This window comes from Orbicella franksi, chromosome 9, assembly GCF_964199315.1.
Source record: "Orbicella franksi chromosome 9, jaOrbFran1.1, whole genome shotgun sequence".
NCBI lineage: Eukaryota > Metazoa > Cnidaria > Anthozoa > Scleractinia > Merulinidae > Orbicella > Orbicella franksi.
The window spans coordinates 13,047,738-13,068,973 of record NC_138153.1 but is presented as its reverse complement, the minus strand read 5'-3'; the positions used below and the strand labels follow the sequence as shown (position 1 = coordinate 13,068,973).

General features: G+C 37.1%; 1 protein-coding gene and 4 long non-coding RNA genes across 5 annotated transcripts; 3 read left to right on the top strand and 2 right to left on the bottom strand.

Moving 5' to 3' along the window:
• Nucleotides 1-472: 472 nt before the first annotated feature.
• Nucleotides 473-2,933, top strand: LOC145497286 (uncharacterized). Its single transcript, XR_014050674.1, has 2 exons — nucleotides 473-1,841; nucleotides 2,642-2,933. It is a non-coding gene; the product is annotated as an uncharacterized LOC145497286 (long non-coding RNA).
• A 1,519-nt stretch (nucleotides 2,934-4,452) lies between these two features.
• On the top strand, nucleotides 4,453-6,662 carry LOC145497639 (uncharacterized). The gene is made up of 2 exons (XM_081477461.1): nucleotides 4,453-4,906; nucleotides 6,145-6,662. Exons 1-2 carry the CDS (start codon nucleotides 4,727-4,729, stop codon nucleotides 6,403-6,405), a joined length of 441 nt encoding a protein of 146 aa, XP_081333587.1. The 5' UTR covers nucleotides 4,453-4,726; the 3' UTR covers nucleotides 6,406-6,662.
• A 2,483-nt stretch (nucleotides 6,663-9,145) lies between these two features.
• On the top strand, nucleotides 9,146-11,837 carry LOC145498224 (uncharacterized). The gene is made up of 2 exons (XR_014050840.1): nucleotides 9,146-9,568; nucleotides 10,458-11,837. It is a non-coding gene; the product is annotated as an uncharacterized LOC145498224 (long non-coding RNA).
• A 720-nt stretch (nucleotides 11,838-12,557) lies between these two features.
• Nucleotides 12,558-13,877, bottom strand: LOC145498310 (uncharacterized). The gene is made up of 2 exons (XR_014050847.1): nucleotides 13,680-13,877; nucleotides 12,558-13,220 (listed from the first exon to the last, which is right to left on the bottom strand). It is a non-coding gene; the product is annotated as an uncharacterized LOC145498310 (long non-coding RNA).
• A 2,812-nt stretch (nucleotides 13,878-16,689) lies between these two features.
• Nucleotides 16,690-17,748, bottom strand: LOC145498422 (uncharacterized). Its single transcript, XR_014050860.1, has 2 exons — nucleotides 17,544-17,748; nucleotides 16,690-17,368 (listed from the first exon to the last, which is right to left on the bottom strand). It is a non-coding gene; the product is annotated as an uncharacterized LOC145498422 (long non-coding RNA).
• Nucleotides 17,749-21,236: the final 3,488 nt, after the last annotated feature.

The following is a 21,236-nucleotide window of genomic DNA, read 5'->3' as shown; positions in this document are numbered from 1 at the left end:
ATGGGATTTTTTCGGTTTTTGTTAGTCATGTCCAGAAACTTGTGAAGTCAAAAATTAAGAAAAAAACATATATTGTAATTTAGGTGACATTAATGGTTTGGTCTAAGCGTAATAGATAATTTGGGGGCCTAGGAAAGAAAAAAATTTAAGTCCTTCTTCTAATTCAAGATCTTGAAGTTGAATATTTGTTTAGCAACTTACAACGGTCTCACTTGGATCAATGTAATCGAGTAGCTTATATTTTTTCACCCTGTTTGTGTTTGCGTTCCTCATTGGTTCCAACAACAATTATTTGAAAATACGAGACACTTCTTCCCTTTTTAATTTTGTTTTTCCAATGAGTTTGTCTCACAATTTTTAAAGCTTAGTTTGCAATATCCTTTTGTTTTTTTTTGCATTTCTCGATAGGTCAAATTCGAGGATGAAGTTTGCATTCAAATTAAAGAGAAGTATTGCCCATTGACCAGAGAAAGATAAATCGAAAGGCGACGGAAGCAGTCAAGAGGCTTTCACGTTATATTTATATACACTGCATCTACGTTATATGTATTTAAGGAAACTTCTTTCAGTGCTTTTACAGTGCATGTCATGGGCGTCACAACTGAGCTATCCTTATAAAACTCACTGAAATCAATGTATACGTTTGTGGATCTTCAATGCGTAAATAAACAAATGCGGAAAACAGTAAACATTGAAGTATTTAAATTAATGAGTAAAAAGACGCCGTTTTAGCATAAATATGGCAATAAGCTATGTCACAATGTAGCGTTGTTCGTAAATTCCATAAAGAGGACAGATAGAAATGAAGAAAACTATATACGAAGTTTACCTTATTTGAAAAGTGTCTCATGTAAACTTCAGCCGAAAACGTTCGAGTGCATTTTTTCTTATCTGTATTTAACAAGTAAAGAGGCCTTGACTGTGCTCTGTTCTGTTGCAAAGCAGGAAGAAAATGGTAGAGCACGAAAGATGTGTAGGGGGAAACACAAGATTACGCTAAGTGTTTACCGTTTTGTCTGAATCTAGTAAAACGTGTCATGTTAGCACAGTTTTAACACTACTTTTGCAAACAAATAGCTCCTTGTTATTTCGTTTTCCTGAGACATAAGGAACGTTTAATTTGGGTACGCTGTTTCAACCAATCCGAGCGCGCGTTATATCGAGCCACTATTATAAAAGTATTTGGCGTAGTTTTGTTGTTTATTGGTGCGATTTAGATGATAGGAGTCTAAATAACGTCGGGAATTATTTGTTTAGAGTGTAAACACAAACAGTTTTTACGATTGGAGAGAATTAGTTTTGCAGCTCACAAGAGATTTCATCGACATGATAATGGATCATTTTAACAGCTATGTCTACATTTTAAAGGCCCAAGCAAAAGGTTTCCGGCGTGATGATTTATGGATCTTAGAATCAAAATGAAAGACGAGTGAACAAGTGGAAATTTTTCGCTTTAGTTAGCACTTTTTAAGTTTTTTTTTTCTTTGCTTTGCAATGTCACCCGCCTCAGGAAACGTTTACTTTCGTTTGTAAACATTGCAAAAAATGTTTTTCTCAGTTTGTTTGAAAGCATTATAAGTTGATTCTTTTCGTAACCAGAGAAGGCTCTCACAGTCGGCTTGTGAAAGTCAATCGAGAAGATGCATAGCAAGAAGTGGTGCCTTTTTGTCGTTACCTTGACGATTTTCTTGGCAATCATGGACAGCGCTGAATCATACATCGGTACTATCTCAGGAGACGACATTGAAAGAAGAGCGAAGCAGTCTGAAAGAGTACCACTACGTGGCAATTCTGACACTTTCTCAAACAAGCAGAAGAGACTAAAAATGAGAAAAATGCCGGTAAAAAGGACCTTTTCATTGATAAAGATAATCTTTACTGGGCCTTTTAAGTAAGCATGTAATTGTGTCAGTATAAGGAGAGAATTTACAGACGTGGAGCACTTGCCCAGTTTTCTTTGAATTGTATTGGCGCAAGTAAAATAAGACTCAGTTCAGTCTCTTCTTTATTCACGAATTTTTCTAACATGTAGTTTAACAACTGCATGTTGATCAGGCTATAAAATCCCCTGTACTCGGGAGAATATGTGGTTTTTTGAGTTGTCTCGTTACTGGTCTTTGAGAACTGATTTAGTCAAAGATTTTTTCTGAGACGTTACTAAACAACGCGAGGTAGGTACTTTTTAGAAGCTTTAGCTTCATGCAAAGGAAGGGAAGCCCATATTTACGAATCAGAACATAACTTCTTCCTTTTACTTCAGTGAAGAATAGAAATAAAATTTTGGGATACTTTATTAAGGTAACAGAATCTTGTTTGAATGGGCGTAAAACAAATGCTATAAAAAGTATTTACTTTAAAACGAAACCTGAGGACGAAATTAAGTGTGATTGCCCAATGTTTTTTGGTGACACTCCAGTGGATAAGGATAACCAAAATGGTGGTAGAGTAGATATACTGCTTGTCTTTATTGTGGTACTGAAACTAACAACCCATTTATTTCGGACTTTATGGGTTGTCAGGTTTAAGTGAAGACTTTATCTTCGCGTACGGTTCTTTGGAACCCTAAACCGGATGAAACCATAGACTTAAATCCTTCCTTGAACATTTCCCTCTAAATTTTTGCACCTTTTTTTTTTAACAGGCCTCTGATGATTTTCTGGAATAAATAGACCGCTGCCCCACAGATGTTGGTTTTCCAAGAGATGGTGGACGAAGAAATCATAGTTGGAGTATTGGAATATGTATATTAGCAAATAAACCACTAAAGTCAAATAAACTGTTAACATATTTCCTGGCTGAGTAATGAACACCGAAATAAAAAAAAAAGGACCCTACAGGTAAATTTTAGTTTTTCGAGTTCCACCCTTTTTAAAATTAGTGCGACCAGAACTTACAATTCTGTTTGTTAATTGTAGAGTAACACTGAATTTAGAGGTAAATTTTATTAGGATGTATAACAATTTTCGGACTTTTCTTCCATTGAAAGGTTTAACAGGGCTCCGGTGGTAATCATCTCATAACTAATGAGAAGGCCATCGGTTGAGGCGCGAATTTTTAAGGTTTTTGTCTTCGCCTTGTTAAACTGCAAAAAAGTAGGTGAAAAATTCGCAATATTTTTACATCAAAGTTATAGTTAATATATTCATTATTTTTCACACAGTTTTCCTTGAAATCGAGTGATTGTGATACGAAAATGGAAATTAAACAAACTACACATGACTACTTTAACCGAAAGAGGATATGGTTAATTTTTCGACAGAAGTAAAAGAAGCTCCACATTTTGTTTTAATTTAGAATGCAAGCCAATCAAGGTAAACAATGTTTAACCTAAAAGCGAGTAAACACAACAGGCTAGGCTGACAGGGCCATCAACCAATAAGAAATCTCCATTCCTGGCTCAATATGTCAGTATTGGATCGGATGAAACTTAACCGACATTGCTGTGGCTCGCATAGTGAAAAAAAAAGAAAAAAAAAGGCGTTTTTTTCTGTTTCCTTCCTTTTTTGTTGTTGAAAAGAATTTTTTTTGCAACTGTTGTAAGGCTTTTAAATTAAGTTCTATTTGAACTTACTTTCTTCCATTTAGCGGTCAGTTTCACAGCTTCTTTTCAGCAATGCTGAATCAGGTTCATGTCCCTATGAAATGATTTTCTGCATTTTCTGCAAGCTTGCTTCATAACATCTGTCAAATCACACTTGTAACTGAAATCTGAAGTTCATAGTGTTGCCTTTTACTAGAACGAATGAGAGAAATAGCATACTGCTACCACTAGAAAGAGGCGCTCGTTTTCTGGAACGTCGTTGTTGTGACTTTAATTTGCCCCGGCTACTGTAGGACTTATCAAGTCTTCAACTGGAATTACGGGACGCGACTGTTAACTAAAATCGTGAGTTAAAAACTGTTCAGTATTGCAGACATTAACCCTGTCGTAACATTACTAAACTACCGAGTAAAATATGAGCAGTATAGTCTGTCAGATCAATAACATACAGGTAAAGCATTGCCTTAATTAAAAATAACGGTCAATAGTTTAATCTACGTCAAAACCTGCCTAATGAAGTGTTCAATTAGTGGCAAACTTATGTTGTTATACTTCATTCAACGTAGAAACGTAGAAATAACCTTCAGGGATCACTGTTGACGTTTATTTGGTACATCTATACTTCAAGACAAAATTCCCTACTTTTCCATATTATTCTCTCCCATTTTTATCAGTTTCACTGGCATTGACATGCGTGGATCCATCAGATTTTGGACACTATAGAAAGAATGGATTAATTTTCTCATGTAAAATATTTATTTTTCTCGAGGGTAAGTGGATGTATCATTCACAAAATGCGATTATCGATATTTACACAAAGTAAAAAGCGTTACGTGTGATATATAACATTTGGAAAGATTCGAGAATCTGATTAACACTAAGAAAATTTCATAAGTTTTGCAATAAAAAACTTCGCCCACATAAGGCTAGTGAATAAGAAAAACTCGCTTTAAGTCGAGTGCCAATAAAAAATCGCTAGATTAATTAAAAAAGCTCATATGCCAACGGAAATCAGCATCCACTGAATGGCTAATAACTATCACTAACACACGTCCCCAGCTTGCTACTTGTTCCGTCCAAAAAAAAAAAATTCATGCCACATCCAATGTGACCACGCAACACAACAACAAGTAAATTCAAAGTGATTTCTGTTCGTTGTAGTTATATAGTGGAAGGCCAGGAAGGATGAATAGAAACCTTGCTGCAGTGGCCACAGTTCTGGTTCTTCTTTTATCGCTAGTGATCCAGAATTCAGCTTATATAACACTTATAGAGAGACGACTCAAACTTTGTAGAAGCGGCTCACGGGAAGATGACAGCAGAGTTCGAAGGTGGGGTTGGTGGGGCCCGAATTCACCACTTCAGGTGTGTATTAGTCACAGCTTTGAAAAAAACCTTCAGTTTTCGTTTAGAGTACTGTTATTAGAAAAAGCCTAGAATACTGCTAACTAGAACCTTGTTACTTTTTATTATGTGCTTAATTGAACGTACATGTAACGTTTAAAATGAAGAGTTTTCGTTACACGACTGCGAGCTTGGATGAAGTTTTTTTTTTTTATGATAACTATGATAGGTTATAGCGAACAAATCGAATTTTGGGGGAAAAAAGCCACTGGGTATAGACAGGTGGTCTTGGACAGACGGCAGAGGGTCATTTGGCGGATTAAGAAAATATCTCTATTTTGGTCAATTTTTGAACATGAAGTTCGTTCTCCTATCAGCGTTCAACATCACGCATGGCATACCATTGATAATTTTCGTTGATTAAGAAATTTCAACCATTTATCACGGGCGTTTTAAGCCGTACGAGGAGCCAGGAACCTGCGAGAAGACCTAAATTACGTTACTGACCACATAAAAGGTGCCGTCAAGATCGAAAACCCTCAAAGGTGTAAGAGAAAAAGCAACAACAAAAAAATAAAACAAAACTTGCCGACTTCGATTTAAGCTGTCCCCGAGTGTAAACATCAAATGCAGAGTAATATTTCCGCAGTATTTAGGCAGTTCTTGTCTATCTTTGCAACAACTACGACCAAAAAACTAAAAATAAAATAGAATATTTGCTACATAACGAATTCGAACGAAGAGAATCAGACTACAACTTTATTGAAAAAATAAAAACAAAATAAAAACAAAAACAAAAACAAACAGATCGCAAAACTGAATTGTTGACGGCAGCCCAAAGTTTTAGTCAGATCAACTTAATTTATTTTAATCTTATCTAATTTATTCGATCCGCGTATTACTTTATGCTTCCTCATGTTTTGTATTATTATACAGTTTCAAAAGGTAACTGTCATGTTTTATGTAAGAACACTTTGGTCTGCATAGTGATGCATAATGTCGTATCATTTGGTCTCTTAATGGGTTTTATTTTGAAGAAACCACGCTTTGTTAGTTAGTAGGTTTTAGCAATATGTCTAGGTATAAGCATAGTTTATTGTTTCTCACGTCATTGGCGATAAGCAATACCAAGGAACTGTAATGGACACAAAAATGCATATCTGCATTGTTTGTAGAATGTGGTTGAAATTGATGGACTCAGCAGTGCAACTAGTTAACTTTTGCCAACTTCTTCCTCTTTTTTTTTTTTTTTTTTACAGCGACAATGTGACAGCTATCGGGCTATTCTCTGCAAAGGCCACATAGCTCCAGGTCTAGAAGGAAAAGCTCCTATCAATCCTACATCACTTCCATCAGATTCTCCAATTCCGCCCTCGCTGCCTTCAAATCTACCCTCGCTGCCTCCCCTTCCACCCTCGCCTTCTCAACTTCCACCCTCGCTGCCTCCCGCTGAAGCTCTTCCAAAGTCGAGAAAGAAAAGGAAGGAATTCGAGACTGTTAATAACGTCGTCAAAGAGTAAAAGATCTTCCTCCCCAAAGAAACAGAGACGCCATGAAGCGGACATAGTTCAATGAACTTAAAAATGATTCTGATAATGTTACTCACTTAGGAAAAATAAAATAGAATGTATTAAAATGCCAGTAATGAAACGGATTGTGGAATTTGTTTACAAAGCATGTTTATGTTATTCAGATTTACAAGTCAATGAAACAAAGGAACTCTTTCCCTGTCAGCTTTAGCAACTACACTAAGCATCAAGCTGAAATTCCCGTTTGAAAACAAAATATTATGGCAGCATGTTTTCAATCATATGCAAAGTTACTAAGGCCCATTTTTCTATACCTAGAATTAAATCATCAAACGTTCATGCCATTATAAAGGAAATAACCAGAAACAGAAAACCTCCAGTTTGACATAAGATGGGGAGAAAAGCTTTGCCTGCCACATATTCCTTTCATTCTTCTTGTTGATGCCAGGCGATTCCTAATTTGCTTGGTTCGAATACGTAGTACAAAAATGAACTGATATTAAATTCCATGTTTGATCTGTAGGTGATTTACCCCCACTAAAATCTGACTTTAACGAATTCACAGAGAGTAGTATATATATAACGTCTCTTTCCAATATTGTTTTCAAAACGAGTTTCCAAAAGGTTCACTCTACAGGTGTACCGGACCGTCGATATCTGAAGAGCTTTTCTGTAAAATCACGACACTCAGCTAAATCAAATGACTTTGTAACAGCTCCCAACTCAAATACGTTTACCGGCTGGAAGAGCCCACGTCACGTGTCATGGCTCAAGACTCAAACTAAAGCAAAGGGAAACAACGACTTGAGCTTGCGAATCGCACTTGATCTCGTCGTTCACCTTGAAAATGCGGCAAATTTGTTTGCCAGCCTGCGTCAACCAGTAATGTTTTCGTAGCTTGTTCTATTTTTGAGTTGGGAGGTATAACACAGCACTTAAAAACTGTCCCCACGGGAAACAATGGGTTGTATTTCTCCTCGCTTAACTGCAACGCAACTATGGCTCATAATGTCCTCCGTTGAACCGTCCATATTCTTAGGACATGCAACTGTAGTGTGACGACTGAAAACTTATATAAATATACAAACTGCGACAAAACTAACTTCTGCACGCAGAGGGTCGACCTTGTTCGGAACAGTAAGACTTATGACTCTCTTATGAAGACGTGACTCCTGTTTAGAGAGAAACAGGGATGAAATACTTAAGACATATGTGGCAGCATTTAAAGTGGGCCAGACTGATGGTCACTTCATTGCATGGTCTACACACTAAAGCATTTATTGTCCCCAATCACGGCGAAGATTGAGTGAACCTGGCTGCGGGATGTTTTGTGAACACTGCAACTGTTGCGAAATTACATCTTAAAATCAAAAAAAACTGATATGTCGAAGAAAAAATATTCGAAGAATGAGTAATAAAATCACTTTTCGCGCTAAAATGTACGGCACCTGCTGCCTCACTCAGTATGATAGCCACAGATTAAATTAGTCACCAGGTAACATAATACAACAGCTCAAAGCGCACAGACTACTCAATGCATTTTATGGCTTTTGAGCATTTTCAGAATTATTCCTCTATTTAAGACGGAAGAATTAATGGGACTAAAAGGACTGAGTTTTAAACAGGCATTTTCCTAAGTACTCTTATCTCCGGAAATAGAAACGGCTTCTTTTATCCCTTCCGGGGTAGGAAATAGATGCTACTATTAATAGATGAGTAGGAAAGAAACATGGAAGCGCTTCCATACCAAAACCAAAGGTCAGCACTTAAGAAAATTTTTACTTCTTAACTGAGTAACATTGACATCGATATGATCCAGGGTTTCTTCGGCTTACACAGAAGTTTTGTTATCCTTCGAAATCCATGTTGTTTTTGATATATATTTTGCTTTTCTTGTTCACTTTTTCTTTCTTTGTGTCATCTTTTCGTTTGGGACGACAAAAAGATTTTACCATTCCAAGGAAGACAATAATTTATAACATCGGCGGCTTTTTACAATAACCCTCTCAATATGTTTTACGAAGCACTTAGAGGCCGTAAATTGAATTTCACTTATTATGCAATAACACTTTTTTAGTTGATGAAGTTTAAAAGCAAAGGATATCTTGCTGGCAGACAAAAGAGGGTTCTATTTTCTGATGTTTGCTCAGTGACAACTTGAGTCCTTCACTTTGTCCTACCTACATATCAATTGGTTATTATATTTATTTCGAGAATATCAACGCCTTTGACACAAAACTAGAGCAGAGTTTTCATGACTTCTTAGGATATATGAAAAAAGTAAAAAAGAAAGAAAACTTGTAAAACACCTTTATTAACGGAGCAATATCTAAATACTGTATTTTCAGTTTCGAAGTGTTCCCTTTATGCTTGATTAGTATCGATTTTGTTGCACTTACTTGTTTTAACACAATACATCCTGTTTTCTTTTCATTAATCAACCTTTTTTGGGATTTTTAACTAGCTGCGGCCTTCAAACACGAATATCATTCTTCTTTTTTGTTTGTTTTTGAATTTTGTTGTCTTTTTGACGAAAAAATACCTATTTTCGGAACAATGAAAATCTATATAAAAAAAGAACAATTATGGAAAATAATAGTGCCATAGTATCTCTTCGTTTGCCCACACTCAACAGACCATTAAATAAAGAAACGCGAACAATGGCTTAAAAGTTCGTTTTGCTTTAATGCACTTAGTAAACTTTGAAATGAATTAAAAATGACTTTTTAGAATCACTGAGGGAAGTCTTTGTCAACACATGCAAAAGGCAGGAAGGTTTATGTCACCACTTCTATGCGTCACAACTAGCAGCAAAACAGCTCAAGACGTTTTATGACGAAAATTTCATCTGACGGGTGCCTCCTGACTTGAGCAAATACTTAACTTTCATCCCATTAGTAATTGTTTGAGAAAGCATTCGGTAACACGATGCAGTTTTTGGGGGGCGTCATGTGAGCCATTATAATGGGACGGATACACCGCGTCCTTCACTTTAGGACAAGACCGCAACGTAACCATGCTAAGAAAATTTATAACTACTCTGCTACTGCTTAGTTTCATTGTCTACCAGCAGTGCATTGTTAGTACCGACGCAGTACATAGCACATGGCCACTCAGACGACGAAGAGGAAAGAGAACTTTCAAAAACGTAGAGGTAACGAGCGTCTATACCGTGGTTAAGAACGATTTTAATGATCGACTTTATAATCAAAATGGCTGAAACGTTTTGATCATTCCAAGGAAGAGAGGTTGCGCTTCTTCGTTTCCAATTTAAAACGCTACAGCCATTTTCAATCTAAGTCGCAACGCTGTCCCCTTTGAGCACCTCTTATATCATTGCCACCAATAACTTTCTACGGCGGTCTTTGGGTTTCATCGCCAGAGTTCTTTAGCTTTGTCTGTCATAAGACAACAAGGAAAAGGTCCATTGCTAAACAGTAATGACTGCCACTGAAAACTGAGTACAAGTCATTAAATTTTTAATAACTGAGATGTGCAGGCTGATATAAAACGCAAAAAAACGCTATTGACGTTGTTCCCGTTTCGAAGAATCTGGTAACATTACCGACTATTCACAATTCTTTGCTATTTTTTCCGAGTGACCATTCTTTTATATTTCATGTCGACTGATTCTTTGATCTTTGCTAGTCCATACGGTCAAAGAAGGAAACTACCAGAAGAATTAAAAGTAAAGCAACGCGTCGCATCAAAGTGTTTCATATATAGTTGTCTTTTAAAACTGGTCTGTGCCAAGTGAACTGTATTCCCATTCTATTTTCTCTTTGCTTTTAATCTTGTCGTTGAGGTTTTTCTCATCAGTTTAAACAATGGGCATTTAGATAATGGTGCAGTTTACTTGCCTAACATTTTCTCCAAATCCCCATCTCGTTCCTCGTTCATGATTCTTCGTGGAACCTCCACAAATTAATAATAATAAAAACGATACGACATTTCTTCTATTTAGATTCCTACAGATAACAAAACCATTCGTCAACTACCCATAACCAAATAATGAACATTTCGTATTTTAAAATTTATTTCAGGAGACACGAGTTTATATCGAGCCCACAGTGGAGCCTTTGACGCCTGGACGAATTTGTCAAGATCCTGATAGTTACGGATGTGAGACCCAAGAGTAGACTCCAGTTGTACATTCTATAATGGCAAGGAATGCCCCTTGAAGCTCATTAATAAAAAAGATATTGGATGTAATCAGACTTTTAGTGTGAAAAGTAAAACTTATATTTGTTGAGAACGTATTTCATTCAAATATACGTGGATTGGCCTTTAATGAAGTGATCTTATCTGTGTTTTAAGGTTCCTAGCAACAAACTTCTGTTTCCTCGAATTAATCTTTACCCCAAGTAAACGTAATAGATAGCCATCTTTGAGAGTTGTCTCCAGAAAATGGAATCAAACGTTCAATAACTTCTTTTAAGCATGAAAACCAAACATCCCTGTCCCCTTCGAGAGAATGGGTCACCTTCGAGATATCATTACTTTAACCAGGAGCCATAATCGGGGACGGAGACCGTAAGTCTTATGATCCGCGCGCACCTATGATATGAGACAATTTTTCTATTTTTAGAACAAATTGTGCCATCCTGACGTCATATATCCGCGCGGATCCACGCACATGTTGGGGGCTCTCGCGTGGATGTTGTCACGTTCCGTGATCAAATGGTGAGAGTTGCGAGATTCTCTTGCTGATTTTTCACAGCGATGGCAGGGAATAAGGCAATGAATAAGATCCAGGGCTCTTACATATAGGTTTATGCTCTGAGCTGATGGAAAAGGTGAGTTTTTCAGGGTCGAAAACAAGACTTCAATTTCGCGCTGCATTTGCATAGTGCAGCGCGTGCACTTTCAAGTCCGAGTCGGTATTTTCGATTGCCAACAAACCTTGACAAAGATTTCCTTCTTTGTCTTTTGTGCTGAGATGCTGCAACAATTTTTACCAACGCCAAAAGGCTACTAACATCATGTGTGCTTCTTTAACACAGTGAAATTTTACACTGCGAAAATAAGATAGACAAGGAGTTTTGATAACTAAGCCAACAAAATCGAAATCGTTGTTCGAGTTGATTAAAGAAAGCGTCATCGTAACTTTGCTGATTATTTCTGTTGTATTCACATATTTTCAGCTAGGCTTTTAATATGTTCTCAAACATTTATCAACCTTAAACATATTTAAAAACTAGAGATATTATCTGAGTTCGATGTACGTTTTGACAGAAAGTGTGGGAGTCCAATTTGTCATGTTTTACTGACTGTACAAAACACATCGGCGGCGCTCTTATTCATCGACAACAGACAATTTGCTAGATTTTTACACAAGCGAAACTGAGCAGCATCTACAGACATAAACTTATTGTCCCTTATTGGGCCTTGATAAAACATCAAGCGTTGCTCGCTTACAATTCAGGTGTTTTAACATATGGCTCCGAGGCTTTCAGGACTTACTTCTATATTTGGCGGTGTTTTCTTTGCATTCAAGCCTCTTTTGGGAATCGAGGGACAACAGAAACTTAACAAATTTGTAATTTTCTCATGAAAGCCTCGGAGCCAGCCATGTTAGAACATTGATTATTGAACGTGACTCTCGAGATTCAATCATGATAGAGGAACGAGGTTGAGCAATCGCCTTAATATTCTTTAGGGATGGATACCAAGTTGGAAAGAAAGAAGCCCTTTAGAGCGCTTGAGAGTTAAAGGGTTGGCATTTTGGGAACTCTGAATGTTCACAGCTCTCTCCCTTGCTTAGGGTAAATTTGGTGCAGTTCAAGAAAGTTATAAAATGTAATACATAAAAATTTTTCACGAGCAAGCGTTGGATATGCCATGATAGATTAGCAACGAGGCGCGTGGTACCGAGTTGGTTATAATCATCTCATATGCAACGAGCGCGAGTGGTGCAATTGTTTTATTAAACACGTTCCCCCAAATAAAAAAATTCAAATAAAATAAAAATTAAAAAACGCCCTAAAAATACGCGTACGCTTGTCATATTTGTGGAGCATGGTATAGTTACTCTTACTCCAGGATGACTACCCTAATGAAAGCTATTGAATTGCATTAATTTATATTTCTCCATGACGGGTCAAGCCAGAGGACAACGCTTTTTGCGCGTGTACCAACTAATTTTTATTTGATGGCCGGGTTGTTCTAGAAACGCCTCGACTAAATGGCTAGCTACCAATAATGTTTTAACGAATTGAGAGCCGGTGACATTTTCACGGAGTGAGTGTTGTGGAACAAAGCTGTATACAGCTTTGCTAAAAATCACTCTCTTGGGTGTCCTCAAACCAGGATTTGAAACCTTCATGTAGGGTTTTAGTTCTTTTTGGTGGAGGCGATGAAATTTCTTTAAGCAGGTTTATAGTGATAAAGAAGAAATCCTGGATCAAGCTGTCTTCAACATTCGATCACCACTACACTATAAAATTGCGGAATAAAAATTGTAGGCTGCTTGAATTGATGCATGCTTAAATATATGCTCTACGGAGTAACTTTTCAGTATAAACTCGTTATATCTATCGTGGTCTTAAAACAAAAATATAGGAACATAATTTTATTCATTTTAATTCGCACTGTTAACGATCTTGTACTACATATTTTGAATAATGTCAGTCATGTCTTCTTTCATCTTCCATATTTCTTCAATTTCCGTAATTTTCAAGACTGCTGGTTGTTTAACTTTTTGTTTGCACTTATATTAGCGTCAGTTAGTGTTCAATTCTACAACCCATGAGTGCAGCAGCGTCACACAACTGGCGTTTGGCTCGAAGGGCATTGTCCTCTCTGACCTTAAAGGGAAAAAAAATGTAAAAAAAAAAAACATAAATTGAAAACGATTTGATATCAACAGCCACAATGGGAAATGTTTGGCGATAAAACTGACATAATACACGATCAAATATCGTTCGGTTACCAAACATTTTGTCGTTTGGAAACCGTGATTGACCATGTTTGATCGCGTTTGATCTTGTGTGGTAAAGTTTTAACGACGACAAACATTTTATCAAACATTGTAAAACATTTTGTTCGTTTGGACGGTGATCAAACATGTTTGACACCATACATGTAGACCAGTACGGTGTCACCAAACATTTGCTGTTTGGAAAGGGCTAAATATTAATCAGTGGTTGTAAGAAAAGCTGCCTGTTAATCATATAGAAAAGCGATGTAAAATTACACGTTTCGTTCAACTGTTTCAGTATTTTGTCATCACATTGCAAAAAGAAACATTATCTATAGGTTGTTACCGTCCTGATGTTCCCGTTATAACACCACGCCGACCCTTTTGGGCAACTTCTTGGAGGTCCGTTCCCAATAGCATCAGACTTGGTTACGAATAGCACCAGGACGAGAAGAACGCAAGCTAATAAGGTAAACGATTTGGTTGCCATTTCGTTCGAGCGATATTTTTCTGCTTCTACTACCTTCTTCTACTTCGATTTAACTTCACTTCTGCCTTAGTTTTAGATTGTGATGATACTGTGCCAAATGACTCGGGTTAAATATCCAACCACCATTAACGATTGGACGTATTTACATGAAGCTGATTCTTTGAAATTAAAGTTGTGGAACATAGTTGAAGACCTCTCTTTAATATTGTTAAAGAGCGATTATTGCAAAATGTGGGACAATGATAAAATAAGCAAGTGGTATCATGGTGCAATTAGATTTCAATTGTCAGCCTTTCCTTTTAGTTCTTCTTTAGTTCTTCACACGACAAAAACTTAATTTTCTATCTAAGAATATTTATTGAGAGGTATATGTGAAATGTATTTGTAATATAAATAATTATGCTTAACCTCTCAATAACGTTGCTGGCAGACTGAAAACAATCAACAGAGGTGGAGAAGAGAAGATGGCACTGCTACAAGACGCATGCTGTGTGATGTCGCTGCACTTTTGGGCTGTTGAACTCAGTGAACTTCTGCTTTTACTTCCTGAAAAAAGGAGGAAAATCGAACAATGTGTAACCTGAATACAGTACTTTAATAAAGCTGTCCTTCATTCAGAGTTTACAATGCAGGAAAAGTAAAATAAAGTTGAAACTTGCAATCTTATGTTATAAGAAGTCCTTTTGTTCATTTTTCAATGTATATAAGATAAGTATAGCATAAAATAGATAACGCGGAGAAATTGAGAGGGGATTCCAGCTTCCTACTTGCTAGAGATTACGGCAAACCAGAAACATTCATTAAACTTTAGGCTTTCTGTCTTTAGCCGTTTGCACACTAACATTAAAACGTTTGTGTTGCTGGGAATGGGACACGTTGTGGAGACGTTAGATGTTGTGGATACGCAAGCAAAGCGTGCATTGCACGTTAATTCCTTTGCACTTGACCGGCGATAATAAGTACTATTTTACCCTTTGTTATTTAGTTGCTTATTCTCGCAAATAAGTATTCACTTGCTTGCATAGTACATGTTTTATGGCGGCGGCCGTGAATCATTCCGGAGGGTTTTAAGATTGCCTGTCATGAACATTTGGTATATTTTCCTATCATCACAATGCACCCATTTTCTTTCTTTCTTTTAATTCAGTTTTGTGAAATAGTCTCGGCGCTATAAGAAATTGACAAAACAGATGTGTTAAGTTCTACGCCAAAAATAAATCAGGCCGATGAAAATTATAGTTCCATTCTAAACTTTACAGTAATAATAATAACAATAATAATAATAAATAATAATAAACTTTATTACCGTGTCTAAAATGTTAAGCTGAGGGGAAGCGTTCCCTCTACTAATTGTGGACACCTACCTAAAAAATTTACAACTATTACAGCAGTACGCGCTTTATATGAATCGGAGTAATTTCTGTAATGTGACAGTATGTGAACTTATGGTTAATTTTCATTGTCCGTTGCAGAGAACGAAAACTAAAAATGCATTATTCCTTATTATTGTTGTTGCTTCAGCGATTAATAGTAATTTTTGTTTAATTCAGCTTCGATTGTAAACTTCACTGCACCCTCATTATACGCATTGGAGTAATTAGAATGACAGTCTGTTAGGTTATGGTTAAACTTGCATGGCCCGTTGTGGATTACATTACCTACACATGCATTATTTCTAATTAGTGCCAATGATGCTTCAACAATTAACAATAATTTTCGTTTAACTGACTTAGGAAAACAGGTGGACTAAGCTATGTTTAATGGCTTTTCTCCGACAAAATACTTAAATTAGCTATTTAATGACAAGCTCATTTTAGCTATAAAGCTTTCTAGAACAACGCCGAAATGAAGCCGAGTCTGCATGTTAGTTCTGAATTATAATGTTTAACTTCCCTGAGGAAAAGCCGCGTACCAAAGTATAAAGAAATGTGTGTTTTGATTGTCTCTTTATTATTGCCTCAAAGCAAGGGTTTTTGCTTTATTGTAACATCATTTTTATTCGTTAGAGAACAGTTACAAGTTATTTTTCATATTGATTTTCATTCACTCGAATCTATCAGCAAATCTATTTCCCTTCCAAAAACAAGAAAGGATGGAAAGAAAATGAATCATATGGAAGGAGCGTAAAGGTTGATACGTGGAATTCAAAAGCCCACACAATCATTTTATCAGGCAGTTTCAGTTGTCCGCCTATAATTGATATAAAACGATTGCATGCCTGGGGTTCTAAGACCCATTTTAGCCCAATCTAAACTTAGGGAAACCTCTTGCACCCTGTCTGAAAAAAATTAGGTGTTTCCCCATTTTTTTGGGAACGATCAACTTTTCCTTCTATCCTCAGACGACAGATTCGAAGGCTCATCGCCTGGCCAAGTTCATCCCGGTGTACCCATTAACGCCTGTTTTGCATATAGCTTTTCCTGCTGTATTAGCTGTTTATTTGAAGTATCTCTTATCTTGATAATGGTGACGCAAAAGGTGTTACTAGGACAATGGACTACTATTTGCGTGGCTTTCACCGCGCTTAAGGCTTAATGGGTTAACGTTCGTGACTCAAACATTCACTGTTTCCTCCTTTCCATAGAGCAAATTTGGTGCAGTTTAACATTTCTAAAAAGCTTTTCGGAAAAAATAATTATAAAAATAAAAATAATTAATTAAATGATTAAAATAAATGTCCAAAAACGAGAAAGAGGTTCGAAATGTTTTACCTTAATAACGCCATGCTGATGAACACGTACAGACTCTTAAAAATTTCCTAGATTTATTTAAGATAAACGATTAAGACGTACCCTTGGGAAATAGTTTCCGACGACGTTTATGTTGACGTTATAAAAATATACTAGGCTTCCATTTTTTTTTTCTTTTTCATTGATTCATATTACAGAGGAACGCGAGATGTTGACAGAAAATGAAGATGGGCGCTGCCTCGGAAGTGTGGTTCGATAAAATAATACCGAGGCTCAACTGTGACAACTAAAAAGTTGCTTTTGAGAAAAGGTGGCTTTTGCTTAAACCTCCTGGAACGGTCATGATACACTGCGTATGTAGCTTAACATGGGACATGACTGACCCCGCCCACAATGCATAAATCTCTGGAAAAATTATCATCTTGAATTTCGTGTATACACCCCCCAAAAAGTTTCCTCCTACAGTGCTTGCATTAATGTCTCTTTGTTCTTAGCCCAGTAGGATCGATCTTTATTTAAATTCACTGGTTGCCTGAATTAATAGGAATGTTCAGCACTTTAGGGAATTTCATTTATAAACTGCTTATTTTACCCTAAAAAAGCAAGACCATAGCTACGTAATTTTTAAACTTTCAATTTTAATTTACATGTCATGCACTATATATGCTTAACAATGTCATTTGTGACTTCATTCAAATTTATTATTTCGGTATCTTTTCATCATGGCCAAGACTGCTGGTGTTTTAATAAGCTTTTATTCGTCCTTAGCGTCACTCAGCGTTCAGTTCTACAGCCCATACGTTCAGCAGCATCACACAATCGGCGCTTGGCTCGAAGAGCATTGTCGTCTCTGTCCTACAAGGGGAAAAGGGTGCGAAATATAGGAAAGCAATTGATATTGTTTTCGCTCTCTAGCTTTGAGGAAAGCGGTCAAAAAATCAAATTGAAAAACTGTACAAAATGGCAGCTCTCAGTATTGAGCGAAATGTGAAAAACAAAAAAGAAAGAAAAACTATTTATAGGTTCTCACCATTAACTCCGTTTTTTCAAAGCACCATTCCTTCCCTTTCGGGCAAGTAACACTAGGTCCGTTTCCAAAAGCATCAGATTTGGATACAAATGGTACCAGCACGAGAAGAGTGCAGGCTAAGTACGTAATCAACTTGGCAGCCATTTTTGCCATGTTTTGCCTTTCTTCTGAGGTAATTTGACTTCACTCCTGCCCTTCTTCTAGGTTGTGGTGATACTGTAATAAACGGCTCGAGTTAAATACGGAACTCTTATTAAAGATTGGACGAATTTACATGTTGTTGAGACTTTGAAATGAAGTTGCAGAACAAAGTTGAATAGAACGCGGTTATAATATTGTTATATTGTTTTCTTATTATGACTTTGTCGGGCATTGTGGCGCATTTTGCGGTCTAAAATGGAGAATTTTGCGGGCTAAAATGTATTTTAGCCCGCTGACAGTTTAGTAATTGTGCAATTAATTTCAACACTTTTTAAGGCTTATAGAACTTTCCTTTCACGTCTTTTACAATTGTAGAAAACTCAAATGGCAAGACTTTGCAATTTATAGTCAGCTTAGCTTGATATATTGTGTATTTTTATTGAGGGTAAATAGAAGCAGTTCAACTTGTAATCGCTCGCGTGATTGTTCAAATTGTTTTGTTGTACTTCTTTTCACTTTTTATTTTCTCAATGCCCTTCATAGTGATAATAATAGTAATACAGTTTATATTTTCGGGCATAAATATGTTTTGGGCCTTTCTCAGGCAAAATGCACCAAAGGTTCACGGCAGGCAATCCTAAAGCTCTCTTTCACTCACTGTTAAGAAATTTTTCTCTGGTTAAAACTGTGGGCATTTCTATTAAGTAGTCGGTTGTAATATTGATTTATATGAAGGTGAGGTTTGTTGTAAGACAGGGAGATGACAACGGAGTAATGAAGATTATTAACACCTTGTGGTTAGCCTCCTACTTCGGGCGTCCTTAGGTCACAACTCTAGTTTTAGCATTGGTTTCCATATGACCCATCAGAATCATGTAAATTTTTTGGAATAGTTTCAATACATGTCTGCACATGTCAGAATTGCTAACTGACTATTGCCTAAAAATTTACAAAACATTAAGTTGGAATCGCGTAATTAAAAAAAATGTTTTCCCCAACTTATTCAGGACATAACAAATATGTCAAAGCGTTTTAACGGAGATATATCACCTAAGGGACCGTTCATTTTTTATAAGGTGGGGGGGGGGAGGCTGGTGGGATTTGGGGGGGGGGGCATGCGAAAAAAAATGGCTTTCGAGGGGGGGCCATCCCAAAAAAATAAGGGAAAAAGGGGGGGGGGTCATGTGAAATATTTTAGTAAAACTTTAAAATGGCATAATGTTTGAATATCAAAAAAAATTGCTATAGAATAAATATAGAAGGCAGGATACAAATTTATTACAAACTTTCCTTCTGCTTTAAAAAAACGTTTGGCGACAAAAGCATTTGTAGCTACTGAAAAGAGTTATTTAACACTGTTATTTTCGAATGCAACTTTCACTGGCACTCATTTTCATCTTCGCTGTCGTCGAGTTCTTCGTCGCCGCTTGTGCTGCTATGGGAGTCTCTTTCACCAATGCTGCAAGAAGCAGCAATGCTTTCCGTCAGAGTGTACTCTTCAGGGTACATGAAGGTGTAAATATAATCTCTGACTTCCTGCTCAAGGTTTGTGGTGATTCTGCTTCTTGCAGCATTGGTGAAATAATTTCCTTCCAAGAGCTGTGCGATGTATGGCCCATCTCCTCTAAATAACGACGTGGCAACATCCTCAACTTTAATACACTCTTCCGGGACGGCCGTTCTAGGAGGGTACACAAGGCATTGTGGAAAATCATTTCCTAGCGGATTTCCAACACAGATTCCATAAACTCATTGGACGTTGTTTTCAGTACGCTTCCTCTTTCTTTCATTTGACTTTCTGCGGTTTTCTTTTTTCCTTCTCCTTTTGTTGATGTGCTGTTTGAGTATGCTCTTGAATATGCTGTTATAATTGCTCTTCTTATTTTCTAGTGCTTCCATGTCCTGCGTGACCTTCGTCAACTTAGCTTCTATACATTTGATCTGTTTTACATTAAAACTGAGGGCAAATTCTTCGCCCTGCTTTAAAGCAAGCCCATTGGACTGAAAGAATGTGGAATCGTGTTCCTTTACATCTTTCAATATGACACTCAACTTTTCCACCATTGCTCTGTGCTCTTTGATGGAGAAGTTCAGTTTTCTTCCATCACTGGGCTTCATTTGGTACCCTGGCATGGAAAACTCACTCGCCCTTTCTGAACAGCCATCCGCACTTAGAAAGATTGCTGCTTTTGCTTGTAAGATGTCAAACTGCCTGGATCGTTCAGCTGTAAACCTTTTCTTACAGGACTCGTCGCTTTCGCCATTATTGCGCATTTTGGAATGAGCCTCTTTCATGATTCTCATGTAGTAATGCGCTCTTTTCCCGATTGGAAAAGCCCTTCATGGGTATGTTGTGGTTTAAATTTAGTTTTGGCTAAAATTTTCAAACCAATTGGATTTTCATTTCTCTTTGTTCTGAATTATGACAATGAACTTGAGACATTGAAAATTAAGAAATTTTAAACCATAGATAAATTTAAACCGCAACAAGTATGCTAAAATTTATAAAAAGTAATCCACTATTTGCAAGATTTGAGAACACTCATACTGTGTAGCTTTTTGTTTTACCTGCAAAGGGCAACATTTATACATGCCTATCACTGAGTAGAGGTAAAAACCTTCCAAATAAAGACATCTGTAAATTAAATGTAACAATGTGTTTCACACAACACATCAACAGATTTCCAGTTTTTTCACAACACTTCGTACTTGGTTCAGTATCACAATGCAGGAGCAAGGAAAGACTCTGTTCCAGGCCACTGTTACTTCCGTAAGATTGAGAAGTTTATGAATGAGCACTATGAGGAGGGGGAGAACTACAGGGAGTTTCTAAAGTTGTCCTGTCAAGAAAAGGAAGGAGAAATTTGTTCTTTTTGTTGTGAATGGACAGGACCACCCATAGAAAGATACCCTAAACCAGTTCCTGATCATTCCTGCCTACCGGAATACCACTACCTCTCCTACCAGAAGACCCCAAAAGACGGGCGTGATCCAGATGACTTGCAGCCAAGGGTCCAAGCGAAGAAAGAGCATGGAAGTGGTAGGCTGGTTTTATCTGACCCAGAGTGCGTTGCTCTATTTGCAGATAAGTTTATTGTCAAATAAAAGTTTGTGGTGGATTATCTTCAGCATCTTGAAGTGCTGGAATTTAAAAGGAAAAAGAGAGCAGAAGAAAAGGCAAAGTTAAGTAGGGACGCAAAAGATAAATCATATGAGGATTATCCTTGGACTGAGTTGTGCGAAGATCTAACCAAGCTTAAAAAGCTACGTGTTTCAGAACTAAACAAGTACTTGAACCACCACCGGCTGAAGCAGCATTTGAAAAGCAGCAAGAGTGAGAAAGTAAAGGCAATTGTACGACATTCACGCTTGTAGCAGAAGAGTCCTCTCAGAGCTGGCCAACCAACACTGAGAAATGCCAGGACATTGACACAAAATGACAACAGGACAAGTGCTGACAGCAGTGAAACGGATGAAAGTGACAATGATGAGAATGACAATGATGCCATTGACTCTGGGGGAGAAGATGACTCAAGTGACGTCATTCTTGCA